The sequence below is a fragment of the Acomys russatus genome, chromosome 31 (assembly GCF_903995435.1).
Source record: "Acomys russatus chromosome 31, mAcoRus1.1, whole genome shotgun sequence".
Lineage (NCBI taxonomy): Eukaryota > Metazoa > Chordata > Mammalia > Rodentia > Muridae > Acomys > Acomys russatus.
The window spans coordinates 13,642,762-13,666,964 of NC_067167.1; the positions used below are offsets into that span (position 1 = coordinate 13,642,762).

Sequence of the window (24,203 nt, forward strand, 5' to 3'; positions counted from 1 at the left end):
CAGAAAGTATTTATTAATGTGAATATATACATTAGTATGTTATTATGTACTGATTATAGTTAAGCACTTTAACCATATGTGGCTATTGTTATATTTATTATGATTTTCATTAGTGTTTAGTGTCCACTATATGAGAAGGGCTTTCCATATTTATCAATATCTTGAATTTTCTTCACATTCTATAAATTAATTTTATTAATCATATTCTATAAACTTCTGTAGCAGGGTCTTTTTCATCCCTTTGTAATTCATGCACAGGATACCTGGGCGCCTAGAGTTTTAGCACTGTCCTTTCAACATCCAACAAATGTTCATTTGCTGGGACTGTCATCTAGGTTTGAACTGATATTAGACAAAAATCTTCTCTGGGAAAAAAATTGACCTCCAGCTTAGTTATTCAAATGTACCAACCGCAGGGAGTGAAGGCATGGCAGACTAGGTGCCTTTTACAGCAAATGCAATCACTGTGGAAGCCTTTGAGTGATTGAGGATGTTTGCAATCCTCTCTGCTTTAGAGACTTCCCAGTGTTTAGTTGGGTCATCTATAGGCTGTTCATGTCAGAGAACTCATGTGCCTTCCTACTTCTGATTTCATCCCTGTATTATTTGGACACCCCCAACCTCTATGTCAGTGGTTCTCAACCCCCCCCACACACACACAACACACACACAGGGGTTGCATATTGGAAATCCTGCAGATCATATATTTACATTATGGTTCATAACAGTAGGAAAATTAGTTATGGAATAATCTTATGGTGGGGGTTCAGGGGTCACCACAACATGAGGAACGGTATTAAAGGTTCACAACATTAGGAAGGTTTAGAACCACCGCTCTTAGTGTGTGTAGCAAACGTTCAATCATATACTTGTTATTAGGAAATAAAAAGCTACCTTTTTCCTAACACACAGGCTCCTGAGTTTGTGCCTTGTCTGCCTATCCTGCCAGTTTATTGGCTGTACATCCTCCCTCACACATGCACACAAAGCCTTTGAATTCTGGCAACATGGGTCTCTTAGTCATTCAAACATACCAGCTCATGCTGATCTCTCTCCTGGAGCACCTTGCATTCTTCCCTCTATCGGTTCATAATGGAGTCTCTCAGTTACAGAGCAGACTGCTGCCTCTAGAAGCGCTCCATTCAAACCAAACTAAGTCCCTTCCTTCATGCCTACACTTCCTATACACCTTGTGGCATTCTCCTGCCTACGTGACATTTGTGTTCCTACCAACCTAGAAGACCCTGAAGCCCAGGACACTTCCTTTACCCTTGGCTTTAATCCAAAAGTTGTCACACAGGAGGCCCAAGTGCACTGGTGCTCAAAGCATCTTCTCTATGAGGATTAAACTATGGCAGATACCTTAGAAGAAGGGGAAACAAGATAAAATCAACAGAATTACTGGGTTTTATTCCCCAGTCAGGTATGGCCTATATGAATAATTTTGTTGTCTGCCAGAAGATTTTAGCATTTTAGGCTTAAATTCCATTTCCTATTTTAGACCGTACCCCAGTGCATAAGTTGTCAGATCTGTTTAGCAAAGGCTGGTATTTCTTAAGCATTCCATGAAGTTTTTAGTTCAAATAAAATGCAGGGCCTGGGGGGGAAATTAAATCATAGCTCCTGACTCCCATTAGCATTTAAACGTCAATGTCTGATCTCTGAGCTTTTTTCCTATTTAAATCTTGGCTTCGGGATCCAGAGCGCCGTTGACCCACAGTAGTTCACTATTCCTGGAATAACTGATCCCTCTCCTCCTGTGGCCTGTGGCCTCTGCTTTTTCTTTCTGTTTTGGGCTTTCCTTTTGCCATTAGAAGAAGCACTGTCCTTAGTGGGTCATCTCTTTTTTCCGGTGTCCGTTGTAAATACTTCTTTGGAAGCAGCATGCATATGGGGTTTATACAGCTGAGCCTGGAGGACATTTAGGAGTGGAAAAATCAGAGAGTGGCTGTTTTCCTAGATAAAAATAAAAGTGTTGGGATCTTTCCTACACCACCCTGCAGGGGTGAGCACTGCTCGCTCCTAGCTCCTGTGCCAGCGTTGCATGATCGGAGACGGGAAACCTGGCATATGCACAGAGAGCACTACTTGCTAACTGAATGTGCTATCTCTCTCCCACATGTGAGCGTAGCCTTCATAAAAAGTTCACTGTGCTCTTTTTACCAGACTCTTAAAAAAATTGCCAGGCCTTGCTTGAAATGTGATGAAACAACCATTGACCCCTTTTCTTTTGCTAATTACGAAGCTAGGAGCAGAAACGATCTTTTCTAGGCACTCCCAGTCCTGCTCTGTTTCTCCTAGCGACACCTTCAGACGGGTGCCAAAGGCCAGGCTGATTGGTACTGAAGACTTGGCTCTTAGTGTGCGCTCAATAACTCAGAGCCTGGGGTAGTGTCGCATGTTGAGGCGTTCCATCACTTCCCCGTACAGTTAGCTTCCCTCTGTCGTTTGGCCCACCAGCTCACCTCGTGCATTTTTGTCTGTTCAAAACAAAGAGAACCAGGCAAAGAAAACACCTGATGTCCTCAGACCAGTCTACTTGGTTGGGAGACTAAATGAAACCCAAGTATACATTCTCTGGGCAGTAAGGATAACTCATCCCCAGCATTGAGAGCGTCTTTCTTTAACACGGTGCTTTTCTCACACACGTTATTTCATCTCCACCAGGACAGTACAATGAGATAGACAGGTGAGGCGTCCCCTGCATGGTATCAAAATGCAGCACACCCACGGGGATTTGCCCAAGCAGAATGCTGCTTTTTCTGTGGCTCTGTAAATAATAGCAGCAGCAAATACTGAAACAATGGAGAAGAGCCAAGATTGAAATCCAGTCACCCTGGCTCGGAAACCTGGGCTCTCAACCTTCACGTTACTCCAGCTCTCATTGACGCAGCCATGTCCCTTAGACCCCCACCCCTCCCAAGAGTGCCAGCAGCCATGTATGGCAAACCTTCAGAGTACCCTGGTAAGTCCACATAGCAGCTGCAGTCTTAGCAAAGACCTTTGTTGGCATGAAATGAAAATACCCAAGGGAGAGGACTTACCCTTCCCCGCCCTGCTTTTGTTTTTGCTTCACACAGAGGCCAGGAATGGTAATGGGAGCAAGGAGATTAAAGAAACTGGCATGTGATGGATGTATGTGGGTGAGCATTCCCTCCTGCAAGAGGGCAAGTTTTCCCAGTTGACCTCCCATACCTGAGAAGCAGAGTAAAGTGACTGGTAAAGCCATCAGCGAGGATCCTGGGGTTCAAGTCCAAATGGATGACTTCAGACCATTTATAATGATGCCGTGTGTTACGGTCTTCCCCCGCCCCAAGAAAGGCCATGATAACGTTGGGACTAATTCACAAGGTAGCTGTGTAAACAAAATGAACTCATAGACATGGCATACCCGAACAAAGCCTGACCACAGAAAGTGCTCAGCGTACATTCGCTGCTTGACTCACACAATGAGAAACGGCCTTGTCCTAGGGTGGTTTATACTGCCATAGCAAGATACCTGAGCACTGAGTAATTTATTAAAAAAAAAAAACAACAGCAATTTATTCTCTCATAGTTCTGGAAGCTGGAAAGCCCCTTTGAGGTGCTGGCATCTGGTTTCTGAAGAGGCCCTCTGACGATGTCTGCACATGGCAGGAAGCAGGAAGACAAGAGAGGTTTTTCTTCTCATAGCAGAAGAGAGTGAACGCACTCCCACAAGCCTTTCTAATATCAAAGTTAGTGCCGTCAATAGGGTGAAGCCGTGACCTAAACTCCCAATCTTGTTGCACTGGCGACTGTGTCACAGCAAATGAATTTGAGGAGCGTATTCAGATTATAGCACATAGATGGGTCTGGACACACAATAGGTGACCTCTTCGGTTACGGCTTATATTATGGGAAGGACATAATCTTTGCAACAGAAAAGTCACTTCAGTATTTAATCACTATTTATTACGTTTTTGAGGAGCCAATCAGCTCCTTTCTTTTCAGCCCTTGTTTGGCTGTCCATTTTTTCCAAGTGCTGTTTTCCAAATGAAAGAAACACAGCTATCGCCCCTGGCTAAGTGTTTACCATGACGATTTCATCTTCTACTAAACAACAACTGTTGACACAGGGCTGTTTTCTGCCTAAAATGTCTCTCTTCTCTTTTTGGTCACGATAATAAGTCTTGTTTCTGGGTTTTTAATCCCCTACTCTCAAGAGCCTTCTCTTCTAAGGGATAAACTAGTTCCCCGGAGGCTCTAAAATCACACAGAGATGTTCAGCACTCTCTCCTCATTGCTTAGCCAAATGCTTGGTACAAGAAGTACTTTATAAACGTCTCTCTTAGAAAACATTCGCGCTCGCTGAGGAAATGCATGTAGTACACAGAGATGTATCTTGCCCCTCCCTAATTAATGAGAACCTAATTAAGAGATGACTGAAAGTAATCAGAATCCGAGTTACCTCATACTTTAAAAGCGGAAACTAATTCAAAAAGAACTACCATTATTAAGTTTTGGGACCAAGGTCAGGAACGAGAGTGCATCCATTTACCCTTTTAGATGGTGATGCAGGCAAAAGTAAGACATCTGTAAGAGCAGGTTAGAAGTCAGCTTCTTGGCTCCTCCCACTCAGTACCACCTTGGCACTCAGGACAGGATGCTGTTTCTACTGCCTACAACTCTTTTCCTAGGTACCAATACGGCATCTCCTGTATTCAGATCAAGTTTTCACAGAAGCATCCCCTGGCTACTCTAAGAAGCAACACTTTCCCTGGAAATTACTTGTTATTTCCTTTTCATATTTTACTTCTATGAAAAGACACTAAAGCCAGCTTATTTGTATATAATTGATTTATAAAAGGCTACACATCACCAAAGTGGGGAGATGATGGGTCAGTTGGTAAAGTGTTTGTCACACAAGCAAGCAGACCTGAGTTAGCCTGGCACTCACGGAGTAACCCAGGCACAGTGCAGTGCACCTGTGATGCCAAGCAGAGGAGGTAAAGATGGAAGGACCCTGAGGCTTGCTAGCTGGTTAAGTCTATTCAGAGAGCTCCGGGTTCCGTGTGAGGTCCTATCTCAAACAACAGGGGTGGAGATGACTGAGGAAGACACTGGGCATCAACCCCTGCTCTCCCCATGCACCCATACATAGTCATGTACAAGAGACAACACATGTAGTAGCATACGTGTTGATGCTGGACAGATGACTATATCACTCCCACAATGAGGAACGTGGGCCAGGGTACCACCCCCAAAGCACCTTCCTGTCTGGTCCTAATCCCATTCTTTTCCTCCTATTCCCAGGTAACTGTCAATCAATTTGGGGATTTTTGTTTGATTTTTTATTTTTTTATTTTTTTTGTCATGATAGAAAAGTTTGTACTATCTAGAAATTTAATAAATGGAATTACACAGAGTGTACTATTTCAATAAGGCATCTGTATTTTATTTGCTCTGCGGAATTATTTTGATAGTTGTCTGTTGTTTCAAATGCTCATTGTTGAAGAAAAAAATATGCATTGGATGGATATGCCACAGTTTGCTCGTCCATCTGTTAATGGACCTTTCAGGCTGCTTTCAGTTGTTGAGTCTTAACAGAGAAAACTGCTGTGAGTTCTTGGTTACAAGTGTCTGCCTGGCATACGCTTCCAATCCCTGGGTGGAATCCAGCAGTGTAGAGTGGCCATGCAGTAGAAACTATCACACTGATTTCATTACTGGTTGTACCGTTTTATACTTCACCATCAGTGATTTGGAATTCCACTTTGATCCATGTCTCAGTCAACCTATGTCATTGTCCACACTTGATGTTTTCAGACTTTTTAATGTAGGCAGTTTTGTTGTTTTGTTGGTGGTGGTTGGTTGGTTTTTTTTTTTTTTTTTTTTTTTGGTTTGGTTTGGTTTTTTGGAGACATAGTTTGGGTATTCTAATCAGTGTGATCTCATACATTTCATTTGCATCCTCCTACTGATTAATCTTTTCATATTCCTATTTATCATCCATCTATCTTCTCTGGTGAAACCCCTGTTTAACTCCTGTATCCACTTAACATTCATCTGTATTTTTCACTGCTGTGTATAAGAAAAACATGCATGATATAAGTTTGCTATCAGATGTGACTTACACATATTCATATATTCTTTTTTTAACAGTACATTTTGAAGGGTAGAACTTACAGGGTTTTTTTTTTTCCCCCTTGGGTTTGGTTGTTTTTATTTTTGTTTTTCTTTTGTTTTGTTTTGCTGAAGCTTGATTGTCAAATTCCCTTTAGAATTATACTTCCATTTGGTTTCTTTAGGTCCTTTACATTTCACATGCAATTCAGTCTCTAACAGCAAACACACCTACTGGGGTTTTGATCAAGATTGAATCTGTAGAGACATTTGGGAATCCTAAATGAATTAGTAATGCTGAGTGTTATAATCCCTAGCACAAATTATCTATGTCCTCTGTGATATATTCCAGCCATGTTTTATACAAGTCTCTCAAGGCCTTAAATGGGTTTACTCCTTAGAAATTCATAGTATATAGTGTTGTTTTATTTAACACTGATTTTTATTTAATTTTTTAATTGTTCATGGCTAGTTATACAAAAATACAATTGGTTTTTTTATATATATATTGGTCCTGTACCTCAAAATCTTGTTAAACTCATTTGTTCTGGTAAACTTTCTGTAAGTCTCATAACATTTTACAAGTAGGAAATTGTGTCATAGATCAATAGAAACACCTTTATTTTTTTGTTCCTTTTTCAATCTAGATATGTTTTGTTTTATTTCTCTTTCATGAACTTCCAGAGGTGTTGATTATACCATATTGCCTTGAATGTTTGCCAAGGCTTGGTTATGAATCTCTGCATCTATGCCCAATGGATGTTGGTATACGCAGTGTTATTTTCTCATATGGCCTCTGTCTGATTATGGTGTTGGGTCAAAGTTAGCCTAACATCATTTTTCTGAAGTGTTTCTGTGGAATTGCCGTTATTTCTTATATATTTGGTATAATTTGCAACTCAAGCCATCAAGCCCTGCAATTTCTTTGTAGAAAGATTTTTTAACTATGAATACAATGAGTTGAATAAACAGAGAACTCTTGAGTCATGGAATTTTCCATACATGATTCTCACTACTTCATCTTCCAATAACCTCTCTTCATCTCTTCTGAGTCATTGAATAATTTACCGACATGAAGTGTTTCAATTTTACTGATCATTTGAAAGGAAACTTTTGGCTTCAGTGATTTTTTTTTTTTTTTTATCTCTATTGACTTTCTGTTTTTGTCTGTCATGTTTATCCTTAGAGATCTTTATTTTCTGGGGTTTGCTCACTTAGGGACTTAACTTCTGTCCACTTTGCTCATCTTTCTCAAGGTGGATGCGGCAGTTAGTGACCTGAAGCTCTTCATTTTTAACATAATCACTGGATGCTATCCGTTTCCTCCAAAGTGCCAGTGTTTCTCACAGGGTTTGAGAAATTGTTTATGTTTTTATTCAGTTAAAATGTTTTCTGAGCTGGGCTGCATGCCTGTAATCCCCAGCACTCAGGGAGGCCTAGACAGGCAGGTCTCTGTGAGTTTGAGGCCAGCCTGGTGTACAAAGTGAATCCAGGACAGCCAGGGCTACACAGAGAAACCCTGTCTCGAAATATATTTTTTTTTCTGAAAATGTAAGAAAATGGTCTGACAAAGCTACAAAGAAATAGAAACAGAGACCTCGAGGTAGGAAGGTTCCTTCCTATATTTGCTATAATAAATATAGTAAATCCAAAGTGAAGAGGCTAGGTCAACTGGAAGCCTGTTAATGATTTGTTAAATAGGAGGAAAACGCTATCAGGACATGTTAGAAATTCTGGAAACTACTAACCTGTACTCTCTGACTTCTCAGATCATTAATTTTCTTCCTTCTCAACTCTCAGATGGAGTTGAAGACCAGATAGTTTAGTTTTACAATTAAGCTTAGTTGTTTAGGGGTTAAGTTGTTTTTAAGTCTAGATAGATGTTTTAGGTTGATAGAGATGAGATATGACAGATGTTGATTTACATTCAGAATTTCAGACTCACCAAGATAGGGAAAGATGTTTTCTCCAAGGTTGCCAAATACAAATAGGCAAAACACTATGCACCTTACATTTATATAATTCCTAATTGTTTCATGGTCCTTCTTGTTATGTGTTGTTTATTGTATATATGTGTGTTAGTATAAATATATATGTAAAAGTAAATAAAATACAAAAAGAAATTGACTAGGACACAATCACCTTAGCAAATACCAGCAAGCTCTAAGAACTGGTTCCGAATGGGCCACATGGGTAAGTGAGAAGCATCCAGAAGTCACACTCGGTTGTAGGAAAAAAGAGAAAAGGAGTGTAGAGTGTTACAAAATGTTAATGTCACCAGTGTTGGAGGGACATAGAGTGACTAGAGAGTGTGTCATATTTTGCTAATGGTATCTCCACTCTGGCAAAAATGGGTGGAAAATTAACAAGTCGATTTATCCACGCCATGAAACACTATTCAGTTATGAATAGGGCTGTGCTATTGACACAGGACAGTTTGGGTGGGTTTCAGTGGACACACCCTAAATGATAAGAGCCAACTCTGAGAAAGTATGCCATGTTGTGTGTGTTACTCAGGTATCATTCTTAAAATCACAGCATAATTGACATGGAGAACAAATTAATGTTGGCAGAAGATGTGGAATACAAGGGGAGAGGTGGCCGTGGCCATAAAAGGGGGTGTGAGATTCTTTCTCCTGCAATGGTGGTCGCGTGACTTCACGTGCAACAAGGTTGCATAGGAATAAACACACAGAAATGTGCACATGTGAAACTGGTGAAATCTGAATGAAGTCAATGGATTTTATCAGCGTCACCTGGCTGGGTTACTGTACAATCCTTTTAAAGCCTAAGGGTGGATGGGCAAAGTGTTAGAGAGTCTCTGCTTATGACTTGTTCTTATAACTACATGTGGGCCTGAAAACATTAAAGAAAATAAGCAAATTATGCTAGAGAGCAATACAAAAAACTGAATAAACTGTGGAATATCCACATTATGGATGGCTATGCAGTCATTATATATACATATATAACATATACGTACAATATATACATATATAATGACTGCATAGTAGTAGTATATGTATATAGTATATATGTGTATATAGTATATATGTGTATATAGTATATGTGTGTATATAGTATATATGTGTATATAGTATATATATGTGTGTATATAGTATATGTGTGTATGTAGTATATATGTGTATGTAGTATATATACGTATATAGTATATATGTGTATATAGTATATATGTGTATATAGTATATATATGTGTGTATATAGTATATATACGTATAGTATCTATCGTATATAGTATGTATACGTATAGTCTCGCTGAATCTAGTAGCTATGTACTATCGTATATCTGTGTATATCGTGCTCTTTGTATCTCGTATATCTGTATCTCGTGTCTATGTGTCTCGTGTCTATGTGCTCGTCGTCTCTCTGTTACCTCGTCTATCTCTGTCTCTCGTCTATCTCTGTATCTCGTTCTATCTGTCCTCGTCTCTCTGTGTCTCTCGTCTCTGTGTCTCAGTCGTCTTCTGTGTCTCTCGTCTCTCTGTTCTCGTCTCTCTGTGTCTCGTCGCTCTCTGTGTCTCTCGTCTCTCTCTGTCTGTCGTCTCTCTGTGTCTGTCGTCTCTCTGTGTCTGTCGTCTCTGTCTGTCTCTCGTCTCTGTGTGCTCTCGTCTCTGTGTGTCTCTCGTCTCTGTGTGTCTCTGTCTCGTTGTGGTCTCTCGTACCTGTGTCTCTCGTCTCTGTGTGTCTCGTCTCTGTGTGTCTCTCGCTCTCTGTCTCTCGTCTCTCTGTGTCGCTCGTCTCTGTGTCTCTCGTCTGTGTGTCTCTCGTATCTGTGTGTCCTCGTCTCGTCTGTCTGTCGTCGCTCTGTGTCTGTCGTCTCTCTGTGTCTGTCGTCTCTCTGTCCCCCCTCCCTGTCCTTCTCTCCTCTCTCCCTCACCCCTACTTGTGTATGCATGGGAGTTCAGGGGCCTTCAGAGGCCAGAGGTGGGGATGTGCATATCCCCTGAAACTGGGCTTACAGATGGTTGTGAGTTGCCCAACATGGGTGTTGAAAGCAAGACTCAGGTTCTCTGTGAGGGCAGCACACACTCTTAAGCACTGACCCATTTCTCCAACACCATGAACTTATTTTTAAAGTTAAAATACTAAGTTAGAATTAAATAATTTCTTTAATAGAATTTGCGTCAGACATTATTGAATCAGAAAAGTAAGGCTCAAGCGGGGCGTGGTGGCGCACGCCTTTAATCCCAGCACTCGGGAGGCAGAGGCAGGTGGATCTCTGAGTTCGAGGCCAGCCTGGTCTACAAAGAGAGTCCAGGACAGCCAAGTCTAACACAGAGAGAACCTGTCTCGAAAAAAAAAAAAAAAAAGAAAGGAAAAGTAAGGCTCACGAGAGCAAATGTGATATGATTCCTTTTTGTGAAACAGTGCTAAAATTCCCCACATATTTATATATATCTGAGTATATCTGCCTTTGTGTGTGAATATTATGTATGTGCCATTTAACAATAAGGAAATATATGTGAATTTTCACACGAGCTTGTTAATACAAATATCTTTGAAAGGATAATGGATGATACACACAGAAGGAAGGAACTAGGGGAGGGATGACCAAGAAAAGCGAAGATGAAAAGAAAAAAAGCAAAGTGCCAAAATAGCAGTATATATGCCGTATATCATATGTGAAATAATCAATGCATGTTCAGTTTTCAAGAACTTAAAAGTGTAAGTTTTATTTTACATTTTATTTTTAAGAGCCACAAAGCTGTTGAGCCATAATTTATTTACTATTTACCCGTTTAAAATGTACAGCCCAGTGATTGTTAGTAGATTCACAGAAGTTGACAGCCATTTCTACAAGCAGCTATAAAACATTTTCATCTCTTCCATGAAGACTCCCAGATCCGTTAATAGTGACTCCGCATGTCACCTCCAGTCCCTTCCCAGTCCTAGCTTCCTTTCTGACTCTACAGATGTGTCTGTCTCATGTGTGGCTTAGGAACGAGATCAAATGACAGTTGCTTTTCTGGCTGGCTTCCTTCACCTAGCATGATGCTTCCGAGTAGCACGCTGCCTCACTTCATTTCTTTTTATTGCCAAGTAATATTCCGCTGAGTGGGTGTTAACAGACTGTATTCGTCTATTCACAGATGTTGCCTGGTCAGGCACTGTCATCTTGCCCCCTTCTATCTGTTGTTTCTTGCACCTCACCTGGTATCACAGGTTGATAGGTAGATATGAAAGTTTACTAGCCACCAACTGGTTGCACTATTTTGTCTTGGTTCCCTGACATTTAACTGTGGTCTAGCTAAATCTGAGGAGGAGAAGTTTTGGAAGCCAGGCTTTGAATTTCATTCTGATGGCAGAGGGCTCTTATTTCTTCCATTTCCCTGGCTCTTGAAATTAGGGTACCATTTATACTTTTTGCCTGAGTGAAGTATACTAGCCTCATCTTTGCTATTTAGCACCCAAATCTTCTTTTCCTTTATTTCATTTTTTCCCCCTTTAATTGCAGGCTGTCCCTATGCACCCAAGGTTGGTTAGGATTCAATAACCCCCTTCCTTTGCCCCTGGTGAGCTAGAATTAAAAGTATACACCACTGTGTCTGGCTTTCTACTGGCTTTTATAATGTGCTTCTCATCTTCTACTTCAGATGACGTTAACCACCTGGGCAAGCAAGCTTTACAGCTTTAGCTTTTTTTTTTTCTTTTCTTTTCTTTTCTTTTTTTTTTTTTTTTTTTGTTTGTTTGTTTGTTTGTTTGTTTCTTTTTTCAGCTTTAGATTTTTAAGAATGACCTTCCCCATACACAAAAAGCCTTGAGCTGTCCTTCTGACTAATGGACTGTGCCAATAGCCTTCGGTCTTCTCTGTCTACCTTTCTGGGTATTGAACCTGGGCCCTTTGAGCACACAGTACCCCACTGCTTTTGATCTGCCCAAACCGGATTAGACTTCTACCCCACGGCCAAGAGCTAGGTGGATGAACGAAGCTCCTGACTTCCCCATTGTTCTGACTGGGAATTTAACCTCTGCAACTTCAAGAAGATTGGAAGGGCTGAACTGGCCCTTCTGATGAGATACCGTATCTGTGGATTGGGAGCTGGGGAAAGAAGGTGCCTGTTGACCTGTGTCTATGGAAAGGACTAGGCTACAAGGGAAAGTGGGAGCCACTGTCACCAACGGACCCCAGAATCTTCTGATCTTACCAGTTTAGAAACTCTGATCTCACCAGTTTAGAAATGCCTTAAAAATAAATTTCTCTTCATTTCTTGTTTGGTCTTAGAACACTTTGTAGGTCCTTCCAGTTGTTTTTTGTTTTTGTTGTTGTTGTTTTGTTTTGTTTTGTTTTAAGGGGAAGGTATTGGAATTTGTTTGTTTCTGTTCTTTACTATCCCTAATTTTGAGCCTTGGTACTTGTTTCTGACAGTAGAGCTCCCAGAATTCTCTTTTCAGAAGACTGTGCCAAAGGGAAGTCCCTAGTCCCATCACGTCGTTTGAGCTTCAGTCTCCTTGTCATCAGTGACAACAACCCACACGATGACTCGGGACACAATGGTTCTAAGTCCATTCCCCCGGCTCCCTTTTGGCATCTCACTTTGGGAAATTACAGAGGTCCTAGCTGAAAAAAGGTGCCGGCCCAGTGGTGTGTTGCAAGGATTTCAAGACTCCCAGAAAGTATTTTAAGTACAATGAAGAATATATTTAGACAGTATAAAAATGTGATCTTCAGGCCTAAATCGGGATTCTTTAGAAGTTTGACTCATGAGAAAACACTGAAACAAAATCTGAAACCAACATGCCTCAGGATCTCTGTCCCTCCTCCCTCCCAATTCACGTCCCCCTTACATTTCGCTAACATATGACAATTACCAAACAGAAACCAGAAATTTTAAAATGTAAAATAATAGAATTCAGGAAGTCTATATAAATATTTTTGAAATGAGTAACAACCAGTAACCTCTCTGAAGTGTTTTTATACAATAGTCTAAGCCTTAAAATGAGTTTCTCTTTTTATTTACTAAGAAACCGAAACCTACTTTCAGAATCATTCATTCATTCATTTGCTTATTCGTTGACGTAATGGGCACAACTTAATACCTAGGAATAGAATGGTCCTGGTTGAGGAGTATAAGAGGGGTGTAGAGATGTTGGGAGAAGGTCAATAAAACTCAATGAAAACCCCACATATCACCAAGAAGTGAAAGTTCATTTTTAACCCATCAGGGAAGCACAGCAGGGTTTCGAAACAAGGGTTAGTAATCAAGGCTGTGTCTTAGATTATTCTGACACTCTTTATAAATTAGATTTTTTAAAATACCATGGGTAGGAGGGTAAGAAAGGGCTCAGTGGGCAAAGGCACTTGCTGTCATACCTGATTAGGTTTGATCCCAGCGACCCACGTGGTGAAAGCAAGGAACCGACTCATGGGCACATGCGTGCACACACAACGCACACACGCGCGCGCGTGCGTGCACACACACACACACACACACACACACACACACACAGCCAAATGAAATGAAATGAAACACTTTTAATGATTAAAAATATAGCCGAGTTTAAAGATCAATGTAGTGGCCATCATTATACTGGGCCATATGCCAGGAAACAAAATTGAGGGAAATGGGTGTTCCATAAACATAAAACAGCAGAGGGCAAGGTGAACTACAGCTCAGAGATTGGGGTCAGCAGTAGAAGAAGGGCGCTTGCTGTTTTGAGATTAAATGTCTATACATCAAGGAGATTGGCAATGGCCTTAAACAGAAAGAAAAAGAAACAGAGAAAGGTGAGAGTTCAAGAAGAAAAGAATTCATTTACCCAATAAATGTTAATTGAGCACGTCCTGTGTACCCGGCACTGTTGTGTGTGTGGTGGAGGCCGAGTCGGCGGGCGGGGGGGGGGGGGGGGGGCAGCGCCGGGGTACTGTGAGGGTTGTCTTTCATTTTTAAAGTACTCGATGTGGAAGAGCCTCTGTTCCCAATCTGCGTGACTCCAAAGGAAGAGCTGGAGCCAGAGAGTGGGAGTTAGGTAGGAAGTAAAATATCTTTCTAACGAATGGAGGCTTTGGCTGAGTGGTGAGAGCCCCGTCTCAGGCAGCATTCAAGCAGAAGATGGATGGTCTTCCAGGAACAATGGGACAAGAGTCCTTCCTCGGGATGAGGGTAGCTTAGCCTTCCTCATAGCTCGCCTGAAGTCTCTTCTCTGATGAAATAGTTCTGTGGGTTCTATTATTAATCTGTGGTTTCTCTCAATTATTAAATAAATTACTCAGTCTGTCTGCCATTCAGTAAAACTCACACACTTACATCTGTTATTCTTGAATTATTTTTGGCTAGGGCTCTTCTTCTTTATTAAAAAAAAAAAAATTCTACCCAGCTAATGTTACCTTTATAGATATTTTAGAATGAGATGCCTGGTAGATAGAGTTATAAATACCAGGGTTGGGGGGGGGGGGGCGGTGGAGAAAGGCTCTTCTTGTGTCTAATAATGTTGATGTTTAGAACAAGCCAGGAATGAATTATCTTGACTTGCAGATTATGATGCAGTTTCTATATGTTGCAGTAAATCAAAAATTAAAAAAAAAAATCCTCCAAGAGGTTCACGTTGATACCACATAGTAAGGAAAAAGAATAATTGCACAGTGAAGCCTTTCCATCAGAAACAGTTCCCCCTGGTGCATCTTAAAAAGGGAGAAAGGCGAGGAAGGAGAGGGGAAAAGGAACCTGTGGTGTGCCTTGTTATGAGCCGTAGTTCAAGCTTCGCATTTCCTGGTGTCTTTTGAAACGTAAAACCCCCACCACAAACAGCTCTCGGTAATGTATAACCAGGATGAAGATTCGATTCAGATTTAAGCACTTTGGTTTGCTTTTGAGTCTTGCTATTTTCTGCATTTGTTTTGACTGCTCTCATCATTCAAGATTGACGCTCGGATGGGTGTGTAGGAGGAGGCAGCACAGCGGGCTTACAGCTTGCAGACAAAAAAAAAAAAATCTGCCTTATCTGATGGCTATTATTGAAAATGCGAGGTGTAGCCTGGGCTGGGTAATGAAGGGGAACGAGCGAGGGGGAGCAAGGAGCATGGAGCTGCATACTGATGAGTGTAGGAGTACTTGATAAAAAAAGGAATTCTGGCTGCTGGCCGTGCAGTGCTCACTGTGGAGTACTCCAGCAGGCACATAGAACGCAGAGCAGCCTAAGCTGACAGCTTGATATGCCTTCTTCTCCTGCCTGGTTTTTTGGGGGCTGTGTGACGCACTGGCCGGTAGTAGAGATTAATATGTAAGAAATGTGGAGCTAGGATCAAGGCACACTCCACAGCCTGCCTGGCAAACTATGTTTTGCTTCTGACTTTGCTCGCTCGCGTGCTCTCTGTCTCTCTCTCTCTCTCTCCTGCTGAGAACGTTAATCTGTCAAGCTGGCGGGCTCCTTTGATAACAACTTCCCCAGGAGCATCATGTGGCAATGCCACCTCTCAGCCCAGGACTACCGCTATTACCCCGTGGACGGCTACTCCCTGCTAAAACGCTTCCCTCTCCACCCTCTTACAGGACCCAGATGCCCTGTCCAAACAGTGGGACAATGGTTGGAAAGCATTGGGCTACCTCAGTACGAGAACCACCTGATGGCTAATGGATTTGACAGTGTGCAGTTTATGGTAAGATGCTCTCTGTGCCCGCGGAGCTGCCTTTTGTCTGTCTTTGCTTCTTATGTGTCTTACGTGGCTCAGAGGCAGCCCAGTTTGCACGGGAAACAGACCTGCTTTATATATGTGGCTGCGTCGGAAAATTGGATGCCTTTAGAACAGAACTTACCGTGTGCATATAGACACCGACTAGGAAGTGGGATCGATATGCATCCATTAGGCATGTGCGTTGTATGAATTGGTGAGAGCTCTATTTATAGGCTCTGAAAGAAGATTAACACATATATATTTTCCATGTCACTCTTTGTGTGATTTTTTTTTTCTTGTCCTATAAATTTGCAATCTTAGCATACAATTAGATTGAGCCACGCTTCAGCTAAATCTGGAGACGTGTTAGTTCACTTGCCCATCAGCATTTGTGATTAATTAAACAATTCGCTGTGTTGATGCTATAAAGATCATTTTTCCCCCCCTGCTAATCATTCAGTAAACAGTTTAAATCCTGCGGACGGACGGCCCTTCATTAGCTAGCTGCTAAGCCGGTCAACTGGGGAGAGCATGCGCTTCCTTCCACACGGTGACTGAAAAGCATTGAAGTATGGTTTGTCACTTTAGGTGGAAAGCAAACCTTAGGGTCAGTTAGCTGGCAGTGTCTAGAAAGGGGCCGATGTACCAAATGCGTTGGTGCACTTGTGAGTCCTGGTCTAGGTGCAGTGTGAGCCAAGTGTGTGCAAACTTCTCACAGTGCATATTGGTGAGGAGGAGGAAGATAGGAGGGGTGAAGAAGGCAACCTAGTTCTCTAATCATCCCTAGACCTCCCGCAGTGCTCACCAGCTCCCCTTGTTAAGCCCCTTTAAACTACGTCACAGTCCTTCCTTACCTTTCCTTGCTTTTAAGGTCCCATCACACATATCACTAGTGCCTAAATTTGGGGAGACCTACATATCATAACTGTGTAACGCAACACCAGCTCGTAGGCATACTTAATAGTTCTTCAAACAAAATGCTGGGGCTGACACCTGCAGCAGCAGCATAAACACTGAGTGCTAATCATATCTTTTCAGGGTTCTTTTTTTTTTTTTTTTTTTTTTTTTTGGAGATTGTTTTTCTTCAGACTTGACTGAATTATTACAGATTTTCAGGCTTTTAAGATTGTTAAACTTCTACTCCTACAAAACGTGTATATGCCTACAAGGATTTTTTAAAATACATAAATGTGGCCCGTTGGATGACCATTAAGTAATATATGCATATAACCCATTATGGGGAATCTTACTATGTTTTTAATAATGAGCTATTCGTTTATTTTTCTCGTGTCCATCAGTCACTGGTTGTGCAGCAGAGATGCTGTGGGTGTTGAAACAGGATGGAAGTGGAAGTTGTTACAGCCGTGAGCAGATTTAAGACTTAACTTAGGGAAGTAAACAGATGGCATTAATAACTAGAGGAACCAGCAAACAAAATGGCTATCATTTCATTGTGTTGACCGTACATCTCCACACTGCTACTCTTTCCCCGAGTCTCCACCAGAGACGGGGCCTGTCATCCCCAAGCCCTTATCTGAATTTATTCCAGTCCTTGAGAAATTGGGTTTTAGACTCCCTGAGTTAATTGACCACACCGAATGACTTTAATTCAGCTTAATTTTCCTCTGAATATTAAACACTTATGGACAAATGTACTTGAACGGACTTAACTAAAAAAGTAATCACTGGGCTTAAAGGAAGAATTTGAGTAAAGAGTGCGAGGAACAGCCATGTGTGAATTGTGCGCAAAATGTATCCAAAAGGCAAAAATACTGAGCACCATGGGAAGATTAAAGTCTAATCATAGAGTGTGGCTTTACCTGTTTCTTTCCAAGCATTGTATGTGATCTTCCAGGAAATAAGATCACCTTGTTAGCTCAGACAAGCCAAAGACTTGTACCACGAGACAGAACTTTAAAAAAAAAAAAAAGACAGCTTTGATTTACCATGTAGAAGGATTAATTAATTATGAAAATGAAGCAAATCATGAAATGATGTCATCAATCAGTGTACTGCACGCTGTCATGCACCGTTTGTTTGCTGCCAATATTGTGAAAAAAGAATGTCTACCTCTGTGGCAGTTGTTCATTGATGGCCACTGTCTGCTTAATGCTGAACTTGAAGCACACTGTGATTGGCCCACTTCAAGCAACAGATTTCATTAATGTAAAAATCTGTTAGACCTGCTCAGTTTTCTATTCAGCATCATATCCTAGCTTTTGTATTTCTGGTAGCACATTCTGACCTGCATTTATTCATTCCGTTGCCTAAGCAACAAGCACCACGCTCCCATTAACTATGATATAGTGTAGGTCTTATTAGCTTTTTAGGGGAAGACGCGGTGGGCAGCAAGAGGGTATAATTAATGTTGGTAAAAATGTCGTAGCACATCCATGCATGCACTTTGTCTTGGAAACATTCTCTGGAGCTAATATTTCATTTAATCAATATGCTATTGCTACAAAATATAGAACTTTCTTATAAATAATTTTTGATGAAAATATTTATTGAAAGATTAATATTTTTTTGCTAAATCTGTTATATAGACTCTTAAACATAAATGTAATATATGGATGATTTTATCTAATGGCAATCATTAGCTTTAGTAAAGATTATTTAATAGTGATTTCTGAACATGGCTGGAGAAGCAGGAAGCTCCTCCCCACATGCTTTTAAATGTTGATCAACTGTCATCACGTCTCCTTCAGGCGCTTTATACTCACCTGGAGTCTATAGATACAAGAATCATTTTCCATATCTTCAGGGCAATAAATTATAAACTGCTCTATGCGTTCATGCTTGTTTGTAGAATATTGTGGACACGGCTGAGATCCAAGGTGCCCTTAAGAATATAAAATAAACCGAAGTCGCTATCGTTCAGGAAGGGCCACTACACGACCCAAAACCAGCTAAGACTTTGTGAAAGTCACGTGTGTGTTGACATCACAAGTCACGTGTCTGGTGTCATCCCTGGTCCCGCCCTGCCTGTTCCTGTAAAGACACACATCCCATCTGTTCTCTTCATAAACACAATCTACGTGCTATTCGCCAGACCTGGGAGGAGTGTTGTGGGAGATGGGGGGGGTCCTGCGAGCTTTTCACCCCTTCTTCATCCTTTGCAATGTATGTAACAGGACTAAGTTTTAACGTTGCTTATTTTCCCAACAAGGAATTTAGGGGCGTACCCATTGCTGCACAGAATGCGCTTGCTTGTTTTTTTCCTGCTATAGTGATTGCTACCACCATCTTTCTTTTCTAAGTTAGGTGACTACTTCCTAAGCTGTCAAAGTCTCAAACCCTCTGTGTCTTTTCCTATGACTTTCCTCTTTGTGCCCTCTTCCTGCTCCTTGGCTACTTGTTTCCTTTTTGCCCCTGTACTTTTTATTCTCAAAGGTCTCCCTGTCTTGTTTACATAACTTTCCTTAAGGACTCTAGTCAGTCGTGGTATGTCTTCTCTGAACTTGTGTAGTGTCTGTGTTTTTGCAGCCATCGTTCTGTCTCTGGAGTTAGGGATTGACTTCCCACATGAGTGTGTACCTTGTCTACTCAACTACAACAGACACTCGGCAAGCCTGCTTTGTGTGTGATTCCCTTGCCTTTCTCTCAACTCACATAACGCTATATACATAGAAATCCACCTGTAAACGCAGCGGATTTGGCATGGCTGTACTGCCAGTCTCGTTTATAAACTAAAAACCTTTTTTTTTTTTTTTTGACAACGAGAGTATGGCTTACTAATTGTCTCATTCAGGAATTGAGTCCTCCGTAAATATTTTTCCATGCGCTAAGAATTATTAATTACTAGAGATGTAATGATGAACAAAACATGACCCTCCCCTTAGTCGGGGTATACTGTTGTCCTGAGTATTTGCATGCACATCTCACAAGCGTTCCTTCATGCACGTAGACTATAAGATAGGAATCTTGCCCCTCGTCTTTCTGTCAGTGCCACTCAGCCATTTTTTTTCTGACATTAAATTATAGTGCATAAAGGAAAGTCCAAACAGTCTTTTGGAGCCGGAAGTCAAGGAGAAAGCAATACCTGCTTAGCAATCCTACAGCAGACTGGTGGTAGAGGCAGTATTATGAGGCTTATATTACTTGGAGGAGGACTAATATACTGCAATCATTAACCAACAGTTCCATTTGTAAATTCTTAAGGAGGGGAGGATGAAATTTTACATTGTGTCATTCTCTTCAGTGTCTCTTGTTGACCTATGGACTTGGGAGGGTTTGACCATTGTTGAAGTGTTCAGGATGAAAGCTTTATGGAGTCAATTATGAAAGCAATACAGGAAGTCCCACACAAAGTGGCATTTCTGTGAACTTGAGTGGCTAGCATTCATAAAGCACTTACTAGGGGGTAAAGTGAGCAGTGCCCATTAGACACAGAGAGAGACCCATGGAGCCATTGACCGTGATAGAACTGAACAAAGGATGCAATCAAGAGAATGCTGATAAGTACATGTCAGACTGAGACTTTTCTCCCATGTCTGTGGTGCATTTTACATGCTAATTACATGGACCCACAGATCTCTCATGCTTTCCAGAACTTCACTGTAGTAAAAGCTCTGTTCGCAGCTAGCCAGGAAAAATGAGCTTCTAAGTCTTAGCAAACCACCATCCAAGTAAGAAGTTAGTCCTGTGAAGTACAGAAATAAATTGCCCCAATGGCTGAGACTAACCACTGCCGTGATGATTTCTTACTCAAATACTCTTTTCAGGCAAATCTGTTAAGTTTCTGCAATTTAAAGGTATAAGAGAAAAATGGCCTGTTTCCTTCGCCTCCCCATCTCTACAGCTGGTTGGGATTTGAGTCGAGTGGGTGGCCTTATGGTACAAAAGCCGCTATAATTTCCTAAACACATTTCGGACAGTCGTGGTAAATTTGCTCTTGCAAAAGACTTTTTTCAACCACTGATATTTAATACCTGTTCATCTCTAACAGTCACTGCCAAAGGGGAGCCATTTCTTTTTAATCTGGACAACAGCTTAGTTGCAAATATAAGAGGTGGCAGCGACAGTGGAGGGGTGGGAGGAGACAGAAGGAATGAAGACTTCTTATTAGCACGGTCTTGTCTTTCTACGATTTGGTACACTCCTCTGCAAAATCAGTCCCTTGAGGAATCTAGAAGCAATGCTCTTTGGGAATGGTTATCTTAATATTTCAAGCCGTTCAAAGATGCAGGGCACAATGTTGGTGCCAAGAGAGCCCGGGGAAGGGGACTGACTGCTGGTGCAGCACAGAAAGTCCAAGATGAAGAGCATGTGTCAGGATGGGTGACCGTGCTGAGTGACTCTCGGGGAGGGTGTCAGCCATAGTTCCAATCTGGTGATGGAAAGGAACGTTTTTCCTCGGCTGGAAGTTACCTTGATTTTTAAGCATTAAAATATGTTGCCCTGTTTTCTAATAATCCAGTAATGTAGCTCCCATTACTAACTAATGTTCACACGAATTAGCCTTTAATTTAGGCATTGGAGCACATTTGCATAATTTGATCTCCAGAATTGCTTCAAATGACCAGATATTTGGGATGAGGAATTTGCATCACGACTCTAAAAGCTTACTGAAAGTGCTGAGTTACAGAGTAATTTTAAGAAATTCAGCTAGAGTTATATTTCCTTTCCTCTTCAGAAGAGTAGATCTCCCAAGCAACTCGCTCAGTGGCTGTGACCTCCCTAACCTCTCTGTAATCCAGCCCTGTTCCCATACAAACTGCTCTCTTCCAAGTCAGCCCTGATCCGCTTCTCCACAAACTCTCACCCACGCCCCCCTCACTTCATTTCTCTTAACCTTCTAAGCTCCTGAGGTCCTGTGTCTCCACTCCTTACCTCCTGGCCCTGGCTATGGGACATCACATTGCCCTTGCCCACACTCTGTTCTCCTGCTTGTCCCTGTGTATCCACTCGGGATCCTCTGCTTTCCTGACATGCTCTGAGATCCACGTCTGCCTGCCTTGCTTTACGTCTTTACACCTGGTTTCCAGCACTGTCCAGGCAGCCGCTCACTACGCACTTCCATGTGCGTGTATTTATACGAAGCGTTTAGCCCAGATCTGGCATAAAAAGAAACGCCCAACAAATAAATGTTAGCTGCAGCTGCAAGCCAGAGTGACCCCGGCTGCACAGGTTCGCTTTCATCCAAAGTGCTTAAACCCTTCAGAGGTTCTTATATGCAGGAGATGGTAAGATGTTTCCGAAATCCACACCACGACTCTCATATTTGGGATCCCCGGTGAGCTGGATGCAGCTAGTCCTCCGCCCTTATCTCTTCTTATTTCCTTCCCCATGTAGTAGGAAACTGAATTCCAGGCTTTTTCTTCACTGCCTGGCTTTGCGCACACCAGTCCCTGCCAAGAGTCACCATACAATTCCACCCTACATAAATATTGGACCAGACTGTGAATCTGTGGGAAAGGCAAGATGTATGGTCTCTGTGAACGAGTCTCTCTGTCTCTGTTGTTGCAATAAAATGACCATAGATGATATGAATACTAATGGGTTTGGTTTTGTTCCAGTAAAATTTTTACGTATTAGGACAGGCAGATTAGTCTTTGGGCCATAGTTGGCTGCCCTGCCCCACAGTTAGAAATGAGCTTTCCTCTAAATCATCTAATGAAAGAAAGCAGAAGCAAGCAAGTAAGGAGAAGGCTAGGAGGAGGAGAAGGCGTTGGGTGGGGGCAGGCAGGCAACAGGCAGATGGCTACAGGAAGGGATTCTGAGGCTCTGTTTGTTTAAAGATAGCCTCGGCATGTTGCTGAAGACAGTCAGAGCAAGATGCGGACTTCAGGAGTTTGACGGTGTTTTGTAGACTAGAATGTATTTTCAGCAAGCGACTGAAGAGGCTTGAGATCTAGAGAAACACAGCTGTAAAGCAAGTCTGTCTTCTCTCTGTGTGGAATCCCTTTCCCTGCCTTCTTCACCCGATTTTTCTCAAATCCATTTAAGCATCTTTTCTTGGAGGAAATAGTTCCTGAGGCTACCTTGTCTCTTAGGGGGCCAGCTCTCCCTTCCCAGTGCACCCACAGTGCACCCACAGTGCTCTCCTTTTAGCCCGGGGATAGTCCTTATGTTCTTTTGCGATTATTTTAATCTGTTTAGATCTCTGTCTCTACCCTAGAGAGGAGTTTCTTAAAGGAATAGATTGTCCATTATTTGCATTTGTATTCCCAAAGCTTAGCACACTGCCTGGCATAATGGTAGTTCTTCAACATTGATGAATAGAATGTTTTAAGTAGTATACTGGTTCCTATAAATTAACCAATGTAGTTCTCACATCTATCAATAAATGTTAGTATGTCTCTATTTATTATAAATGAAGAGAACAAGGCTCAACATGGTTTGAGAAAACTGTTAGCAGAGTCATGAGGACAAAGCCAGCTCTCTCTATGTGATGAAAAGCACCCTCTCTGACTGTAGTTAGTCTTCGTTCGCCTCTTCAGAAAATGTTTCAACTGAAGGCACCCAGGAATTATTGGTTCCACTCTCAAAGCTCCATCCTGTCTTCAATAGGTTTACTCTTTTATTATCTCACTACATCTTACTTTTCCATCCCCTCCCCACTATTTCTTAAGAAGACCAGTCAGTGCTTTAACCAAGGCAGAATCTGTGTTGTCAAGCAAGTGTTCACTTTCGTGTCCATCCACAGTTGCCTCAGAGTGGATCCAAGCTTAAGGCATCATCAGGGTTGATTCTGCCGAGGACTCTGAGGAAAGGCTATGTGGGGGCCTGTTTCCTTGAATATAGCCACCTTACCCCATGTTTTGACATTGTCTTCTGTGTCTTTGCATGACTCTGTGCACATTTCTCTTCTTGTAAGGAAGGCAGTTACACTTGCTTATAGACTAGCCTAATGACCTCATTTGATTTGATTACTTCCATAAACACCGTATCTCCAAAATAAGGTTTACACTCTAAAGTCCTAGGAGTTTAACATGTCAGTTTGGGGATGGCATAATTAAATTAGTAGCGACCCTCAATAAATGTGTACATATGAATCCTTTATTGTTCCCCATATCACTAAGCATGGCTATAATAAAAAAATAGTTGGTTAACTAAATTAAAGCCAAAAGTCAACCCTGGGTTAGTTTGAGTCCAAAAGTTTCTAGTAGTTTTAGGAACATCATAGATAGACAAACTCAGAAAGTGGGAATCTGGACAAGCAGGAGAGCATGAACAACTCTTGTTCTTGGGGAGATAGCGACTCAAAAGAGTTCCAAGAGGAAAGGTAAGAAAGAAAGAAAAAAAAGGGACTTGGTTCAGACATAAGAATGTTTCTCACCATACACAATGTTACAAAATTACAGGAGAATTTTAAGCCAGATTTGCCTGGGACTGTGAAGCCTGTTGAGTTGAGTCATTCATCTCATACCTACTGGGGATAGTACATCTCACAGCAGCAGTGCTCACGGAAGACATGATCTGTCCTCAGGTAGCAGTTGTTTCTAAGGTGTAATGAGTTACCAGTAGCTATATGTTCTGATCCGGA

At 41.6% G+C, this 24,203-nt stretch overlaps 1 protein-coding gene across 16 annotated transcripts in view; it reads left to right on the plus strand.

Moving 5' to 3' along the window:
• Positions 1 to 24,203, plus strand: part of Anks1b (ankyrin repeat and sterile alpha motif domain containing 1B) — a 1,021,560-nt gene that overhangs the window by 597,213 nt on the left and 400,144 nt on the right. For 13 of the 16 annotated variants that reach the window (XM_051139823.1, XM_051139820.1, XM_051139819.1 and 10 more), the window contains one exon: positions 15,594 to 15,700. In XM_051139823.1, coding sequence (XP_050995780.1) covers positions 15,594 to 15,700 — 107 coding nt within the window. Of the gene's footprint in view, positions 1 to 14,781; positions 14,859 to 14,960; positions 14,980 to 15,144; positions 15,701 to 24,203 lie in introns of those variants that run through there. The other 3 variants (XM_051139812.1, XM_051139808.1, XM_051139810.1) reach the window with 3 other exon arrangements.